Source organism: Canis aureus, chromosome 14 (assembly GCF_053574225.1).
Source record: "Canis aureus isolate CA01 chromosome 14, VMU_Caureus_v.1.0, whole genome shotgun sequence".
Classification (NCBI taxonomy): Eukaryota; Metazoa; Chordata; class Mammalia; order Carnivora; family Canidae; genus Canis; species Canis aureus.
In genome coordinates, this window is record NC_135624.1 from 63,202,567 (window position 1) to 63,216,828 (window position 14,262).

The 14,262-nt window shown below is 35.6% G+C and overlaps 1 protein-coding gene and 1 long non-coding RNA gene across 35 annotated transcripts in view; one reads left to right on the plus strand and one right to left on the minus strand.

Annotated features, from left to right (window-relative positions):
• LOC144283752 (uncharacterized) overlaps nt 1-14,262 on the minus strand; it is an 89,989-nt gene that overhangs the window by 39,793 nt on the left and 35,934 nt on the right. For 13 of the 34 annotated variants that reach the window (XR_013352315.1, XR_013352306.1, XR_013352330.1 and 10 more), the window contains one exon: nt 9,578-9,641. This is a non-coding gene — a long non-coding RNA (uncharacterized LOC144283752). Of the gene's footprint in view, nt 1-6,473; nt 6,562-9,485; nt 9,642-12,909; nt 12,988-14,262 lie in introns of all 34 variants that reach the window. The other 21 variants (XR_013352325.1, XR_013352326.1, XR_013352323.1 and 18 more) reach the window with 6 other exon arrangements.
• CABS1 (calcium binding protein, spermatid associated 1) lies at nt 1,902-4,044 on the plus strand. Its single transcript, XM_077848276.1, has 2 exons — nt 1,902-3,284; nt 3,897-4,044. The coding sequence occupies exon 1, from the start codon at nt 1,974-1,976 to the stop codon at nt 3,162-3,164; it is 1,191 nt and encodes a 396-aa protein (XP_077704402.1). The 5' UTR covers nt 1,902-1,973; the 3' UTR covers nt 3,165-3,284; nt 3,897-4,044.

Genomic DNA, 14,262 nt, shown 5'->3' on the forward strand with positions numbered 1-14,262 from the left:
TATTCTAATATTATTCAATATAACATATACCAAGTACTCCAAACTGACTTCCAGTGATTATACAGCTAACACTTCCAACTTTTTTTCCCCTTTTGTACATGAAAAAGATTCCCCCAAAAAGGACACCAAGTCTTCTGTTTATAGCACGCCTTATCCTGAATTAAGGCTCACAAACTCTAGATAAGGAAAAAAGGAGAGGTTAAAAAACCTCCCACTGAGTTAGCCAAGTGAGAGAATGGCTTTACCTTGTGATTTCCTTTACTGCCACTGGAAATGAGTTAGAAATAAAGAAGCTGTGCTTGTCACTAACTTAAGACATTCCTCCCCGTCCCTGATACTGACAGCATTTCCCATGTCAATAAAGGGGAGGTGGGCGGGGGCGGGGGGGTGAATGGGTGATGGGCACTGAGGTGGGTACTTGATGGGGTGAGCACTGGGTATTATTTTATATGTTGGCAAATTGAACACCAATAAAAAATAAATTTATTATTAAAAAAAAAAAGACAATGGGACCCTCCATAGTGACATCACCTTGAAGCAAAAACATTTCTGGATAAGCTGTCTGTATCTTAAAAGGGAAAAATGCCCATCTTAATTCTACAGAGAATGGTGATATAATCTACACCAGGCCAATCAATTAAGAAAAGACACTGTAAACTTGGAAGTTAGTCCATATCTAATGAAGAAAAGCATTTGCCCTTGACATGGAAACTGCTACTCTGGCTGATGCCACTAACCTTTTTCAGATTTAGTTGTGTCTAAGTATGAAAATTCTCTTCCTTCTAATGACACTGGGCAAACACTAACAGTAAGCTACAATCTCCTTTCATCTAAGTAGCTAAACATTAAGAATGATAACAAAATGATGATGGCTGATACAACTAATATCATTATAGAAAACACTCCCTCTGAAACTGAAGATATAATTCTTAAAGCTAATACAGTTATTCCATACTTCAATTTTGCTTCTGGGTGAATTTTGACATATAATGCCAACTTCCAGGCTTTAGGTTGAAATAACACCCTCTGTAGAAAAATACTCCTAATGAAATTAAATCTACAAAACCTGACATTCTCATTGTTAAGCATGTTAATTCAAGAAAAAGTAAGAATTGCAATGAAGAAGAAAACTACAAAAACCCTAAAAGGCCAGTAACTTATTATCTTTCTTGAAAAAATGAGAATTCACTTTCTGAAGAAGAGAACTAACTGAAATCCCTGCTACCTAGTTACCTTTTGCAACTACATTCATGGCCAAAACTGCCATTAATGTTTTTTAGACATTTATTTTTTTTTTTAAAGATTTTATTTATTTATTCATGATAGTCACACACAGAGAGAGAGAGAGGCAGAGACATAGGCAGAGGGAGAAGCAGGCTCCATGCAGGGAGCCCGATGTGGGATTCGATCCCGGGTCTCCAGGATCACGCCCTGGGCCAAAGGCAGGCGCCAAACCGCTGCGCCACCCAGGGATCCCTGTTTTTTAGACATTTAAATACCATAAATCTCAAGAGAAGATGCTTAACCTCAAAAAAACATTGTTAACTTATTTGAAAGACAGATAACTTAAAGCTAATGCTTATAATCTCATGGCTCCTAGAGTTTTCCCCACTGACACTAAACCCACAAATACCTGGCTGACTCTGCTGTGTCTGTTTCAAGTGACACTAGCTCCATAATGGAAGGTAGATCCCTTATAAAGAAGAACATGATAAGTCCAGCTATGAATGATCATTTCATAATCAGGATTCTATTGTCTTTTCATCTAATACCAATAACTCTTGAAACTAGATGCCCAATCAAAGCACAGAAACAACCTACAAGGAGAGCCTGTGACATTGGCCCTATGGTTGATGCAACAATCACCATGATGACCAATGCTTCAATCACTATAATGCACATCACTCTCCTGCCTAGGGATACCACTGGGCCCAGGGAAAGACCTGTGAGTGTACATAGTGCCATTTTGTCCCATGGCTGAAGATGGTTTGCCAAAAATTTATTCTCATCCTCCAACAGAAAGGGGTAAAACAACAACTGAAGCAACCATTTTCTTTGGGGCTGACAACACCATTCCGAAATCAGAAAAAAACATTACTTCGGAAGGAGACCACATTACTCCAGTAAATGACTATACCCTGGAAAGTGATTTCTCAACAACAGACAGCAAGCTTACATCTCCAAAAGAAAAACTAAAATCAGAAGATAATGTTGGCTCTCGTATTATTAAATCATCAACCCATGTGGAAAAAGAAATTGCTACGCTGACAGGCACAGTAAACTCCATAGCTAATGACTCTATTACTGAAAATTTAATTCCAGTGAAAATTGATAATATCTCATCACCAGGCGCAACTGTTTCTTTAATAGATTTTTCCACTAACATGGCAAAAGAAGATATTCTCTTGGATACCACTGACCCAGCGAATAAAGATGTCTCAATAACTTCTGAAGTCTCTGGCACATTAAAGGAAGGCACCACCAGCATTGCAGACACCCCTAATCTTCCAGCTAAGAAGGATAAGCCTGATGATAACAATTATAGTTCCTCAGTAAAATCCAATGTCACTGCTAATGAGGCAGTCCAGATCACCAACTCGTCTATTCCTGAGGCTGAAATCTCTACTGCTACTGAAAAAAATTTCACTATTCCAGACATAACTGCCTTTACAGAAGAGAAAATAACTGAAATTGACTTAAGTCTTCCAGAGAATGACCCCAATCCTGTGCCTAAACTAACAGACTCTGATGAGGAAAACTTCATCACTGTGTTTGAACTCACTACCACTGTAGAAAGAGACAAAGATAACCCTGAAGATATCCTGCTAACCAATGAAGAGTCTATGGATGAAGTCAATGTTTGGATGGAGAAAGATATCACAAATGAAGCAGAGAACAATCCCATTTTGCTCACTGCTGTGGAATCCAGATATGACTTTGTAATCCCTACATCAGTAGCTATGAACCTCACGGAGGATTCATCTACCCTGACAAATGAAGATCTGTCTGAGAATAATGCAATAGAATTTGTAACTAAGGACAGCGAGCCACTTTCAGAAACTACCCCTGATCCAGATACCCTAAGTCATGAGGAAGATGCCTTTACAACTGAAATGGGTGTCTTTAAGTTACTGAAAGAAGAACCAGATGAGTTCCTGATTTAAAAGCAGCAAAACAGATGCCACACAGAATTGAGCAACAATTCTAGACAGCTAGTTTTAACATCTAAGAAGCTTGCCCACCAAGCAAAAATCTTAATAAATTAAAGAAAGTGAGCATTTAAGGCAAGTATTCGACTCAGAAAAATGTGGATACTTAACAATAGAGGTCATTCAGTAGAATATATTTATGGAAACTTAAAAACTCAGTATACAAGAGTTCCCTGAGTACCAAAAAATTTAATTCAATTATTATCCAATTATTTATCTTAATATAAAATCTTTAATCCCAGCTTTCAGGTATATGCAGACAGCAATAAAGAAAGCTGACTTCCTGCCTACATTTAATGATGTATGTCATTTTAGTTAACCCTTGAGAGCATATTTTAGTGTGAGTTGAAGAGATGAGAACTAAATTAACATATCTCAAAAATTATTGTAGTATTAAAAGTTCTGAGATGCTAATTCTAAACAGATTTTTTCATGCAACCAATGATTCTCTTCTATTAAAAAATATATTTGCAATCCTCCATAAGAATTAAGGTTATTCAGTAATTTTTAGCATGTAAAAAATGTAAGAAATAGTATAGGGTTCCTGGTTCATGTTGGATGCAAACTAAGTCAAAATGATATTTTATAAACATGTAAATTTGTCAAAATATTGTGTACAAACATATGAATCAATTTAATTTTCTTTCTGTAAAATTTCTCTCCTGAATTTTTGTCAATTTTTTTCAGGTCTTAAGCACTGCTAACGCACTCTTCTTATGCTTTTGGTTAGCAATTCAAGAACATGTATCTTCATTCTTTCCTGACACAGACTTTTAAAATAGGTCTGTTTTCATTTTGCTGATTTTTCTTCAATAAATCTTTTGACAGCAACTGATTTACTGTGTGTAAATGTGTTTGATATTCTAGTACAGAATTCTTAAATTACAAGAAATGTAAGTACAGTTGATCCTTGAACATGGGAATAAGGAAGGCTGTTTCCCTACCAGTCAAAAACACACCTATAACTTCTGAGTCTCCCCAAACTAAGCCATTAAAAAACTACTGTTGACTGGAATCCTTACCAATATATAAACAGTCAATTAACACATACTTTGTGACTCTGTTATAAGCTGTAGTCATACAGCTAATAAAAAGGAAATATTATTTTAAAAATCATGTAAGAAAAACATTTAGAGTATTGTACCATAAAAAATCCAAATATACGTGGACCTGTGCAGTTCAAACTTGTGCTGCTCAAGGGTCAGTTGTAAAATTAAAATCTATTGTTTAAAAAACAACTTAACTTTGTTATTGGACAGAATTATTCTACAGAGACTCGACTCATAATTTTATTGAATTAAAAGAAAAAGAAAAACAAAGCCAAAACACTGGGTAAATAGAAAATGGCATACTTGGGGGAGGGGGGGAGTGTAGAGGAGGGATGTATACCATTAGATAGACTATAGACTAGAATAATTATGGAAGCATGTTAAAACCCAGAAACACATCTTAACATAAAAATTTAGTATATGTTAAGGTGAACTTCAAAACCATGAGATATGATGAGTAATTAATCTTGCTTTAATAGCTGAGTATTTGAGGAAAAATTAAGCTGCAGTATTAGGATCACACTCTAAAATAAATTCTACATGAATCAGAGACTTAAATATAAAACCATACAATAGCATAAAAGAAAATACATGTATATTTATTCAAGTGGAGTTGAGAAATCTAAGCATATAAGAAATGGCAAAAAGGAGATTTATAGATTTGACACCATAATAGGTAAATTTTGTACAAAAGAAAATCAACATAAAATTAAAAATCAAATAATAATTCGGGAAAAATAACTGCAATATTCATGGCAGTGAAAAGGTTATTATCATCAGTCTCTGAAGAGCTCCTAAAGAGAATGTGTTTTTTGAAGAGAAAATATTTTAAATGACAATAAGAAATAAGTAATTCATGAAAAACAAATTGCCACTAAACATATAAAAAGTCAATGATCACAGTATTCCAAGAAAGTGAAATTATTAGATATTTATTTTAAACCATTTAATAACTGAAAATGATCATTTTAAATATTCATTGTTGGATAGTACAAATTTCTCCACCCTTTCTGGAAGGCAATGTGGAAATATATGCAACAAGCATTAAAAATATTTAAACTTTTTAGCCTATTTTGCAACTAAGAATTTTCTCAAGAATTAGAGACCATGGTGGATCCTGGGTGGCTCGGCGGTTTGGCACCTGCCTTTGGCCCAGGGCGCGATCCTGGAGTCCCCAGATCGAGTCCCACGTCGGGCTCCTGGCATGGAGCCTGCTTATCCCTCTGCCTGTGTCTCTGCCTCTCTCTCTCTCTCTCTCTCTCTCTCTCTCTGTGTCTATCATAAATACATTTTTAAAAAATCTTTTTAAAAAAAAAGAATTAGAGATCATGAAAGTAGCTAACAGTTATTATAGGCTTTATTGTGTTCAACATTTAGAATAACATTTGCTTTTCATGACAATCCTATAAGGGAGAACAATATTCTACTCATTTTATAGATAAAGAAACTAAGTCAGGAAATCTATGTAACATAGCCAAGCCTTATAGCTATTATGTAGTAAAGAAGGCTTCAAACCAGGCAGTCTTCCTGCAGAGCCCATGCTCTCCTCATCACTATGCTCTATTGGCTCTCATAGTTTTACAAAAAAAAAAAATATTGTCAGAGGGATTCATGTAATTTTTTAAGGTTTATAAAAGAGATACACTAAAAATAATCTAAAATTCTAGTGACGTGGATGGAATTGGTTACATTTCTGTATACCCATATGAAGCAACAGTACGCACTTTTTAAAAATGGTCTGTAAAAGAGAATTCATTCATTCATCTGTTCATTCATTCATTCATCTCCACACCCAATGTGGGGCTTGAACTCACAACCCTGAAATCAAGAGTCATGTGCTCTACCAACTGAGCAGCCAGGTGGCCCAAAAGAATTTAATCACATAGGGGGAAAAGGGGAAAATCACACTAAACTCCTAAATGAAATTTACACAGTGATATGTAACATATATATATAAATAGCTAGATACATATAATAGTTTAACAGTGATCATCTCTAGGAAGGAAATGGAGGTGATTTTCATTCTCTCTGCTTTCATGCATTCCAGAATATAAACTACACCAGGGTGTTGAATGATTGTCAACACTATCAGCCAGAAAATTAGAGTGCCAATCTATATCTTCCTACACCTAATAAAAATATTAGCTAGTATTTATTTACTTTGTATCAGACACCATTTTATTCCATTTTAATTTATAAAATATTTATTGTTTACCTACTACATTCCAAGCACCTCAGAAGCCTCTTATGTATGCTATAGTGAAACAAAGGACACAGCCCCTGCCATCACGGACATTAATCCACTGGAAAAGAGAAATATTAAACAAATCTCAAATAATCACACATGGAGCAATACCAACTATAGATTGTAATGGTTCTTACAAACAAGATATTATTTTTAAAAAGAGAGAGAGATTATAGCTGCAGGCTTCACACAAATTTAAATCTAGAGAAGTTGTCTCTGAAAAAAGTGAGATTGAAGCTAAAGATTGAAAAATGTGAAGAGTTGAGGACACAACGTGCCTAAAGCCCTGAGGCTAGAAATGTCCCAAGTTTCTCAAGGAAATGAACAGACTATGTGATGAAACATATCATTGGTTGAAAAATAACAAATTGAAACTGAAAAAGTAGGCAAGAAACAAATCATGTGGTGCTTGTTGAAAGCTATGAAAAGGTTTTAATAATTTTGTCCTCAAAAGCACCTTAGTCCTGAGATAGGTGGCAAGCTGAATAGCATTCACTACTTTATAAACTGCAACCATAGTTCCTTTATGGACTTTGTTTAAAAAAATAGTTTGATAGTCTCCTTTGAGATATGAGGCCCTTGAGGCATAAACTAGACTAGAACAATTAAAGTAATTAATGTGGTCAGTTAAAACAAGATAATGGGAAATTTAAGGATAAGACAAAGATAGGAGAAACACAATACCTGTGCAACTGGCTAGAGTCTAGAAAGAAGAGTGTCCAGTGTTGTATGTCAACTATACTTCAATTTAAAACACACACACACACACACACACACACACACACATTTTAAAAACAGTGGCCAGTGAGATTACTGGTGGCCAGTGGACACCAGACTTTTCAAAAATTGGATGCTTAATAATCAATTTTAAATTGCACAACTTCATAGTAAAATTTCTCCTCACCCTGAAATTTCATTAAACATGAAAGAAACAAGGTCTTGAATACGTGATTCTTAAGTAAAGGAAATGGTGGGCCTGAGGAGACACAGCTAAGATATGGAATTAAGGAATGGATGTAAAATTATCTTTATTCCCAAATGTACTAAATAGTGATGACCCTTGAAAGGAGTGGAGGCATACAGTGGGTGGACAGTTGGGATAGTTTCATTTTGCTGATGACCAAAGTAAAAACAAAAAAGCCACTGAATCAAGATAAGCAAGCCAGTAAATGGCAAAGCTTAGCTCTCCAGATTTTTATGACTCTAAAGCCCAAGTTCAAAAGTCACATAGCTTTGTGTGAATTGTTCAACAATCAATCATTCTCAACGTTTAACCCTCCTTCTTTCTCTATTTAAACTGCCACTCCCTTCTTTAAGCCTGTCTACAATCCTGTAACTGGCAATCTACCTCTCATTTTCTTTCCCATCAATTAATGCCCCAACATCCTCATCTTTCTTCTAAAGCCCTTGACTTGCTCCTTAGGATAAAGTCTAAACTCCAGCAATGCACACAAGCCTCTCCATGTTTTTTCCTCTGCCCAACTTTTTCTTCAACCCATCTTTACTTCTGCCCTCCCTTCACACAGTACACTCTATCTACACAAAGTACAAATGTATACTCCCTGAGAGCTGGGATCCCTGACTACTGAGCTAAAGAGTACCTAGTAGATAGGAGATACTCAATAAATGTTTATAAATGAAGAAATGAGAGGAATTAAAGTTTCCTTAATGTGAGTGACATCTGTTTTTGACCTAGCTTCTAAACTCTGCCTGCCATAAAATTTTCTTTGTAAGACATGCAGATTTTTTGTTTTACAACTCCTTTCCTTTCACGCATGTTTAAGTGAGACAGATCCCACCCCCAACTCTGGCAATGAGCTAGTTACTCTGTGTCCCATACACCTTGCCACAGTTATTCAGGGATAAGCACATAAATCAATCAGAGAGAGGGGAAGAAAATGTATTTGTGGAAAATGAGCTTCTAAAAGAAACATCAATCTGGAAACATAAAGTGCAAGGAGCTTCTGGAGCCATCTAGGGATGATCACAAGGAGGCACACAGCTGAAAATAAAGCCAATGCTGAAGAAATAAGAGCCAAGAAATATAAAGAACTACTGAGTTATAGTCACATCATATATCAAGCCTTCATAGAATAAGCCAGGTCTGCTTATTTACCTGAGACAATACATTTTCCATTTTAGTTAAATGAGTTTGGGCTGAGTTTTCTGTTGGTTAAAACTGGAAGCGTGCTAATAACTAAGAACTCAAACAGTTTCAAATTTCTGCATCATTCTTCATCATATTCTCTGTCCCTAGAATTCTCTGCAGTTTCACATGGTAAATATTTAACCATCTTTCAAGACTCACTTCAAGTGATAGCTTCCCTAACCACCCCTCGGTATGATAACTTAATGATAACCCTACCCACCATATATATTCTTCAATAATATCACTTATTACACTTTATTGTATTTGATAAAAGATACTCCTGAATCCGAAATAATCCTATTCATAGTTTCCTCTGACATAAGATCCTTCTGTCCAAAGTTCTTCTCTGTCCTAATGTAACCCCTGTTCACAATCCACGCTGTAACTTGTATCCACAGCTATCCCTACCCTGTGACATAAATCTCTTTTCCATGTCTTAAGGAATTATTGATCTAATATGAGAGAGAGTGGGAGAGAACCAGTTATAAAGTGAAAGGATTCCTGACCACAAAGAAAGACAGTTCTAAAGAGATGCTATACATAAGAATGCATTAAAGAACATTTGTAACTTCAAGGTACCAGAAAGACTGGGGAATTGGGCCAGTATGCGTGTAATATGTGTGCATTGCCCAATTCTACCTGTTGCAGATTAGAAGTAAATAAATGATACATGAATTAAATTTTGAGTCTGCAGTCTATTTCCAGAAGACTACTGGTATGTTCTTTTGCATTTTTTACATACGCTTTAAAGATAACAGAAATCTAAATTGAAATTGGCATTCCCCTTTCCTCAAATTTCTCTTCTAATATTGCCTATCTCAAGCAAAAAATACCATCTGCACAGCCATCCAAGCCAGAAACTGGGATTCTTCTTTTACACCACTCTTTATCGTTTTCCATGTGCAACAAAAACAAAAGTTTTCACCTCTGGGCCCTCAGGACTCCACTTGCGTCCATTCTTACCACTCTTCTTTATCTTAAGTTTTATCCTGAAAAAAAAAAAAAAAAAAACATGTTATAGGACAAACTGATCATGCCACTTCCAGCTCCATACTCAGAATGCTCCATTGACTTTCTACCAACTTTCATATAAAATCTAAAATCCCTTTGCTTTTTGCCAGGTTCTCCACAATCAGGATATTGCTAACCTATGCAGCCTCATGATATGCTACTGTCAACATTCTCTCTTAAATCTCAACTATGTAGATCCTCTGTTGGTTTCTTTAGAGTATGAAAAATGCTCTTGTCTCAGATCACTGAACATGCTATACTCTTCCTGAGACAGTCTTAAAATCCTCTAAATGTGATTTCCTTCAACCATGTAGGCTTCTATATTCTCCCACAATATTGTCTTAAGGTATAAAATATCTTGCTTAACACACAATTTTTTTTCAAATTGCCTGTTGTATTGATTTCCTAAGAAAGCTGTAACAAATTACCACAAACTGAATGGCTTAAGACAAAAATTTATCCTCTCACAGTTCTGAAAGTTCTAAGTCTGAAATCAAGGTTTCAGCAAGGACACTACTCTCTGAAATTTCAAGGGGAGGATCTTTTCTTCCTTCTTCTAGCTTCTGGTGGTTGCTAGCAATCCTTGACTCTCTTTGGTTTATAGACACATTACCACAATCTCTGCCTCCCTTATCACAAGATATTCTCTTGTGTGTCTCCATGTTCAAATTTCTCCCCACTTATAAGGACACTGGCCATTGGATTAGGACTCTTAATTCAATATGACTGCCTCTTAACTTGGTTACATCTGCAAAGATTCCATATCTGGATAAGGTCATGTTCTTAGGTACTGGGAGTTATGAACCTAACATATTTGGGGATGGGTAAAAGACACAATTCAACTCAAACACCTGCTTAAAGTTTGTCTTCCTTACTAGACTGTATGTATGTTTGATAAGTAAGAAGATAAAATAATTTATCATCAAAACCAAAATACTTTTGAGACTGAAAGAAAGCAGTATTAATAATGATCCCACAACAACAGGCATAACCTAGAATGTCTCAAATAAACAGAGCTGATCACCCCATCCTAAGAAAAGAGATCATATCTCTCTTATCCACTGCTCACTTCTGAGAGCTTTGAACACAGGAGATGCTCAATAAATGAATCAATTGAATGAGTGAATGGTGATTTCACTTATTATGCTATGAATGCTCTCAGAGAAAAGATGATTTGAACTGGATACTTCGAGATAAATATGAGTTTACCAGGACAAGAAAAGATCATTGGTTTCAAGCTGAAGGAAGCAAGGGCAAAGGCAAAACTCTAGAAGAACAGAGTTGACCCTTAACACAGATTGAAGTGAGTAGGTCCACTTACAGGTGTATATATATGTTTTTTGGTAAATACAATACAGTACTGTACATGTATTTTCTCTTCCTTATGATGTCCTTAATATTTTCTTTGTTCTAGCTTGCTTTAAGAATACAGGATAATAATACATATAACATACAAAATATGTGTTAATCAACTCTTTATGTTATCAGTAAGACTTCACCAGTAGACTATTAGTAATTAAATTATACATGGATTTTTGACTTTGTGGAGTGCTGGCACTGCTGACCCCCACATTGTTCAAGAGTCAGCTGTATTTAGTGTGCTCAATAATACTGAAATAAGTTTATAGCACTGAGAATTTGAAAGAGAATGGTAACAACTATACCAAATTGTGACTGATATTACAGCCTCTCAAAAGCAAAAAGAACCAAACTGTGTCAAACTATGTGTATTAGTCAGGGTTCTCCAGAGAAACAGAACCAATGATGGATGGATGGATGCATGCATGCATGCATAGATGGATGGGTGTAGATAGTCAGACAGACATAAAATTTTAAGAAATTGGCTCATGTAATTGTGGAGACTGGCAAGTTGAAAACCCATAGTACAGGGTTGGTAGGTTAGAAATTCAAGTTTAGAGCTGATATTGCGATCTTGAGTCCAAAATTGACAGGGCAAGACTGCAGGCTGGAAACTCAGACAGGGATTTTCTGTTTCAGCCTCTAGGCAGAATTCCTTCTTTTTCAAGAAACTTCAGTCTTTGTTCTTCAATTGATTAACTGAAGCTCATCCATATTATGGATCCGTTTTACAAGTTAACTGATGATAAATATTATCACATCTATAAAAATATCTTCACAGCAACATCTAGACTAGTATTTGTCAAGGAACTAGGCATCATAACCAAGGCAAGTTAACATAAAATTAACCATCACATCATGTGTTAGCAGCTTAGAGTTAAAATTTTACACAACAGGGGCACCTGGGTGGCTCAGTCAGTTAAGCTCCCAACTCTCAGTTTCTGCTCAGGTCATCATCTTGTAGTCATGGGATCGAGCCCTGCTTTGGACTCTATTCTGAGTATGGAGTCTCCCTCAGATTCTTTCTCCCCTTCCCTCACCCCCTCCTCACTAATGCTTGCATGTTCTCTCTCTCAAATAGATAAAATCTTTTTTAAAATTTTCACATAACAGCTCATACTTCCTAAGCCAGTTTCATAGGAATTCATGGCTTTTTTGCAGGGGAGAAGATAAAAAGAATTTCAGGGTAAAATGTATTGCTGAAATGTTGGGGTGAATATGAGAATATGTATATGAAGTGTCCGTGGAGCTATATTTTCATGGAGCTCCAGTAAACGTGTCTAAGCATGAATTATTATTATCAAGCATGTTACATGATCTATGTAACATGGTTTGGGAAATTCTGTTGCATAAAACGGGAGGCATTATAAGTTTTAAGTAAGGGGATAATACAGTAATTGTGTTTTAGGAAGATTATTTGCATAGAAAAGTAAAAGTTGGACTGGGGATATAGACGAAGCAAGAAGCAGAAACAAGAAACTACAGCAGGAATCAGCAAGAATAATTATCAATTATCAATATGAGTATATTCCATTTGTACTACTAACCAGAATGAGAATCAAATGAGCACAGTCTTAACTACATAAACTTTTTGACATGAAAATTTTACATAAAAATCTGAAAGCTCTAGCAAGTTGTCCCTACCCAGGTTGGCTGCCTCTAATAAAAACAAGCATCCTTGTCCTGTGAGCTGAAATCCTTACATGTTCTCTCAATCTAGAGAATTTGGGATTAGATATAATTTACAACAAAGTCAGAAAAGCAAAGGAAGTTCATAAATATTAACTTGGTCAAAAACATTATTTATCACCTAAAGTTATGCCAGGAAATCTACCAGTTATCAATATTCAAAAATGCCTAAGACAGTTCTCTTTATGGCTTACTCACTATAATAATTAATCAAAAATTTTCTTCAACAGGAGTCAAACACACTTAAAAATATCTTGCTTCAGGAGAAAGAAAAGGCTGTGAAGATAAACAAATCTGGGTTAGAATACAGGTTTTTACAACTATGAGCTAGCTGTTTTTTCAAGTCTCAGTCTCTTCATGTACAAAGCTATAATCTAGGTCTTCAACTTGATTTGGATTTTAGTTTGCCCTCATTGCAATTAATTATCTTAAAAAGCCAAAACAAATTGTGAACAAAGTGAAAACCAATAATCAAAGAGACACTGTGTCCAGCACCCTCAAATTCAACTTTAAGAGAAAAAGTCTAGACGTTCCTGTTTATTTTTTTTTAAGATTTTATGTATTTATTCATGAGAGACACAGAGAGAGAGAGAGAGGTAGAGACACAGGCAGAGGGAGAAGCAGGCTCCATGCAAGGAGCCCCATGTGGGACTCGATCCTGGGACTCCAGGATCACGGGTCCGAAGGCAGGCGCTAAACCACTGAGCCACCCAAGGATCCCTAAACATTCCTGTTTAATCTTCAATTCATCGCTGGGTGAATTAATGCCAAGAAGACACACCAGTGTTAACTGCTACCTTGAAAGAAAAGCATTAAAATCCCATTACCCACCAGTAGACCTTCCATGTGTAAGTACATGATGTTTACCTATCCTGCTGGTAATAGAATGACATTTTGGGGAAAGTAAAACTTATTGACATCAAAGCAAATATCAAATTAATATAATACACACATTTTGTATTATTCAGTAACTGGTGCATTCCTTCTGAGCAAGATAATCACTGCAGTGCACAATATATCGTACTTGACAATTTAATTAAAGAACTATTAGTCTTGATGTTAGCATATTAAGTGTTGTCAAAATGGTTTACTAGCTTTTTCTCATTTTTATGTCCAGAAAGGCAAGAAAAGAAGGCAATATTTGCAGCTGCACCCCAACTACTAATGCTTAATGTTGACCTCATTTTACAATCTCTATAAATTCACTTTCAGGAATGAAGTATTTTTTTCTTACAAAGCTAAAGATGAACACAAAAGAAGCTACCATCTTCAAATACTTCCTACCAGCTCAGAATTCACATTATCAAATGGTAGTGAGGCAAATAAATATAGACAGCAGTCTTAATTATGAAAGTGTTCACAGACCTAGGGCTTATAGTCAAGTTTCAATAATTACTGCTTTGTTACTAAAATGTCAAGTTCTGTAAGAAAACATCTGAAATAAAGGAAAGAAATTGACTCCAAGTATTATCTTTAAGTTATAAAGAATAAGCTTTCAATTCTTCTGATGCACAGTTAATTAGCCATGATGATTCTGAGAAAAATGAAAAG

What these genes read in the sequence shown, in the direction of transcription:
- CABS1 (XM_077848276.1), top strand. Translation starts at nt 1,974, where the DNA reads ATGGCTGAAGATGGTTTGCCAAAAATTTATTCTCATCCTCCAACAGAA.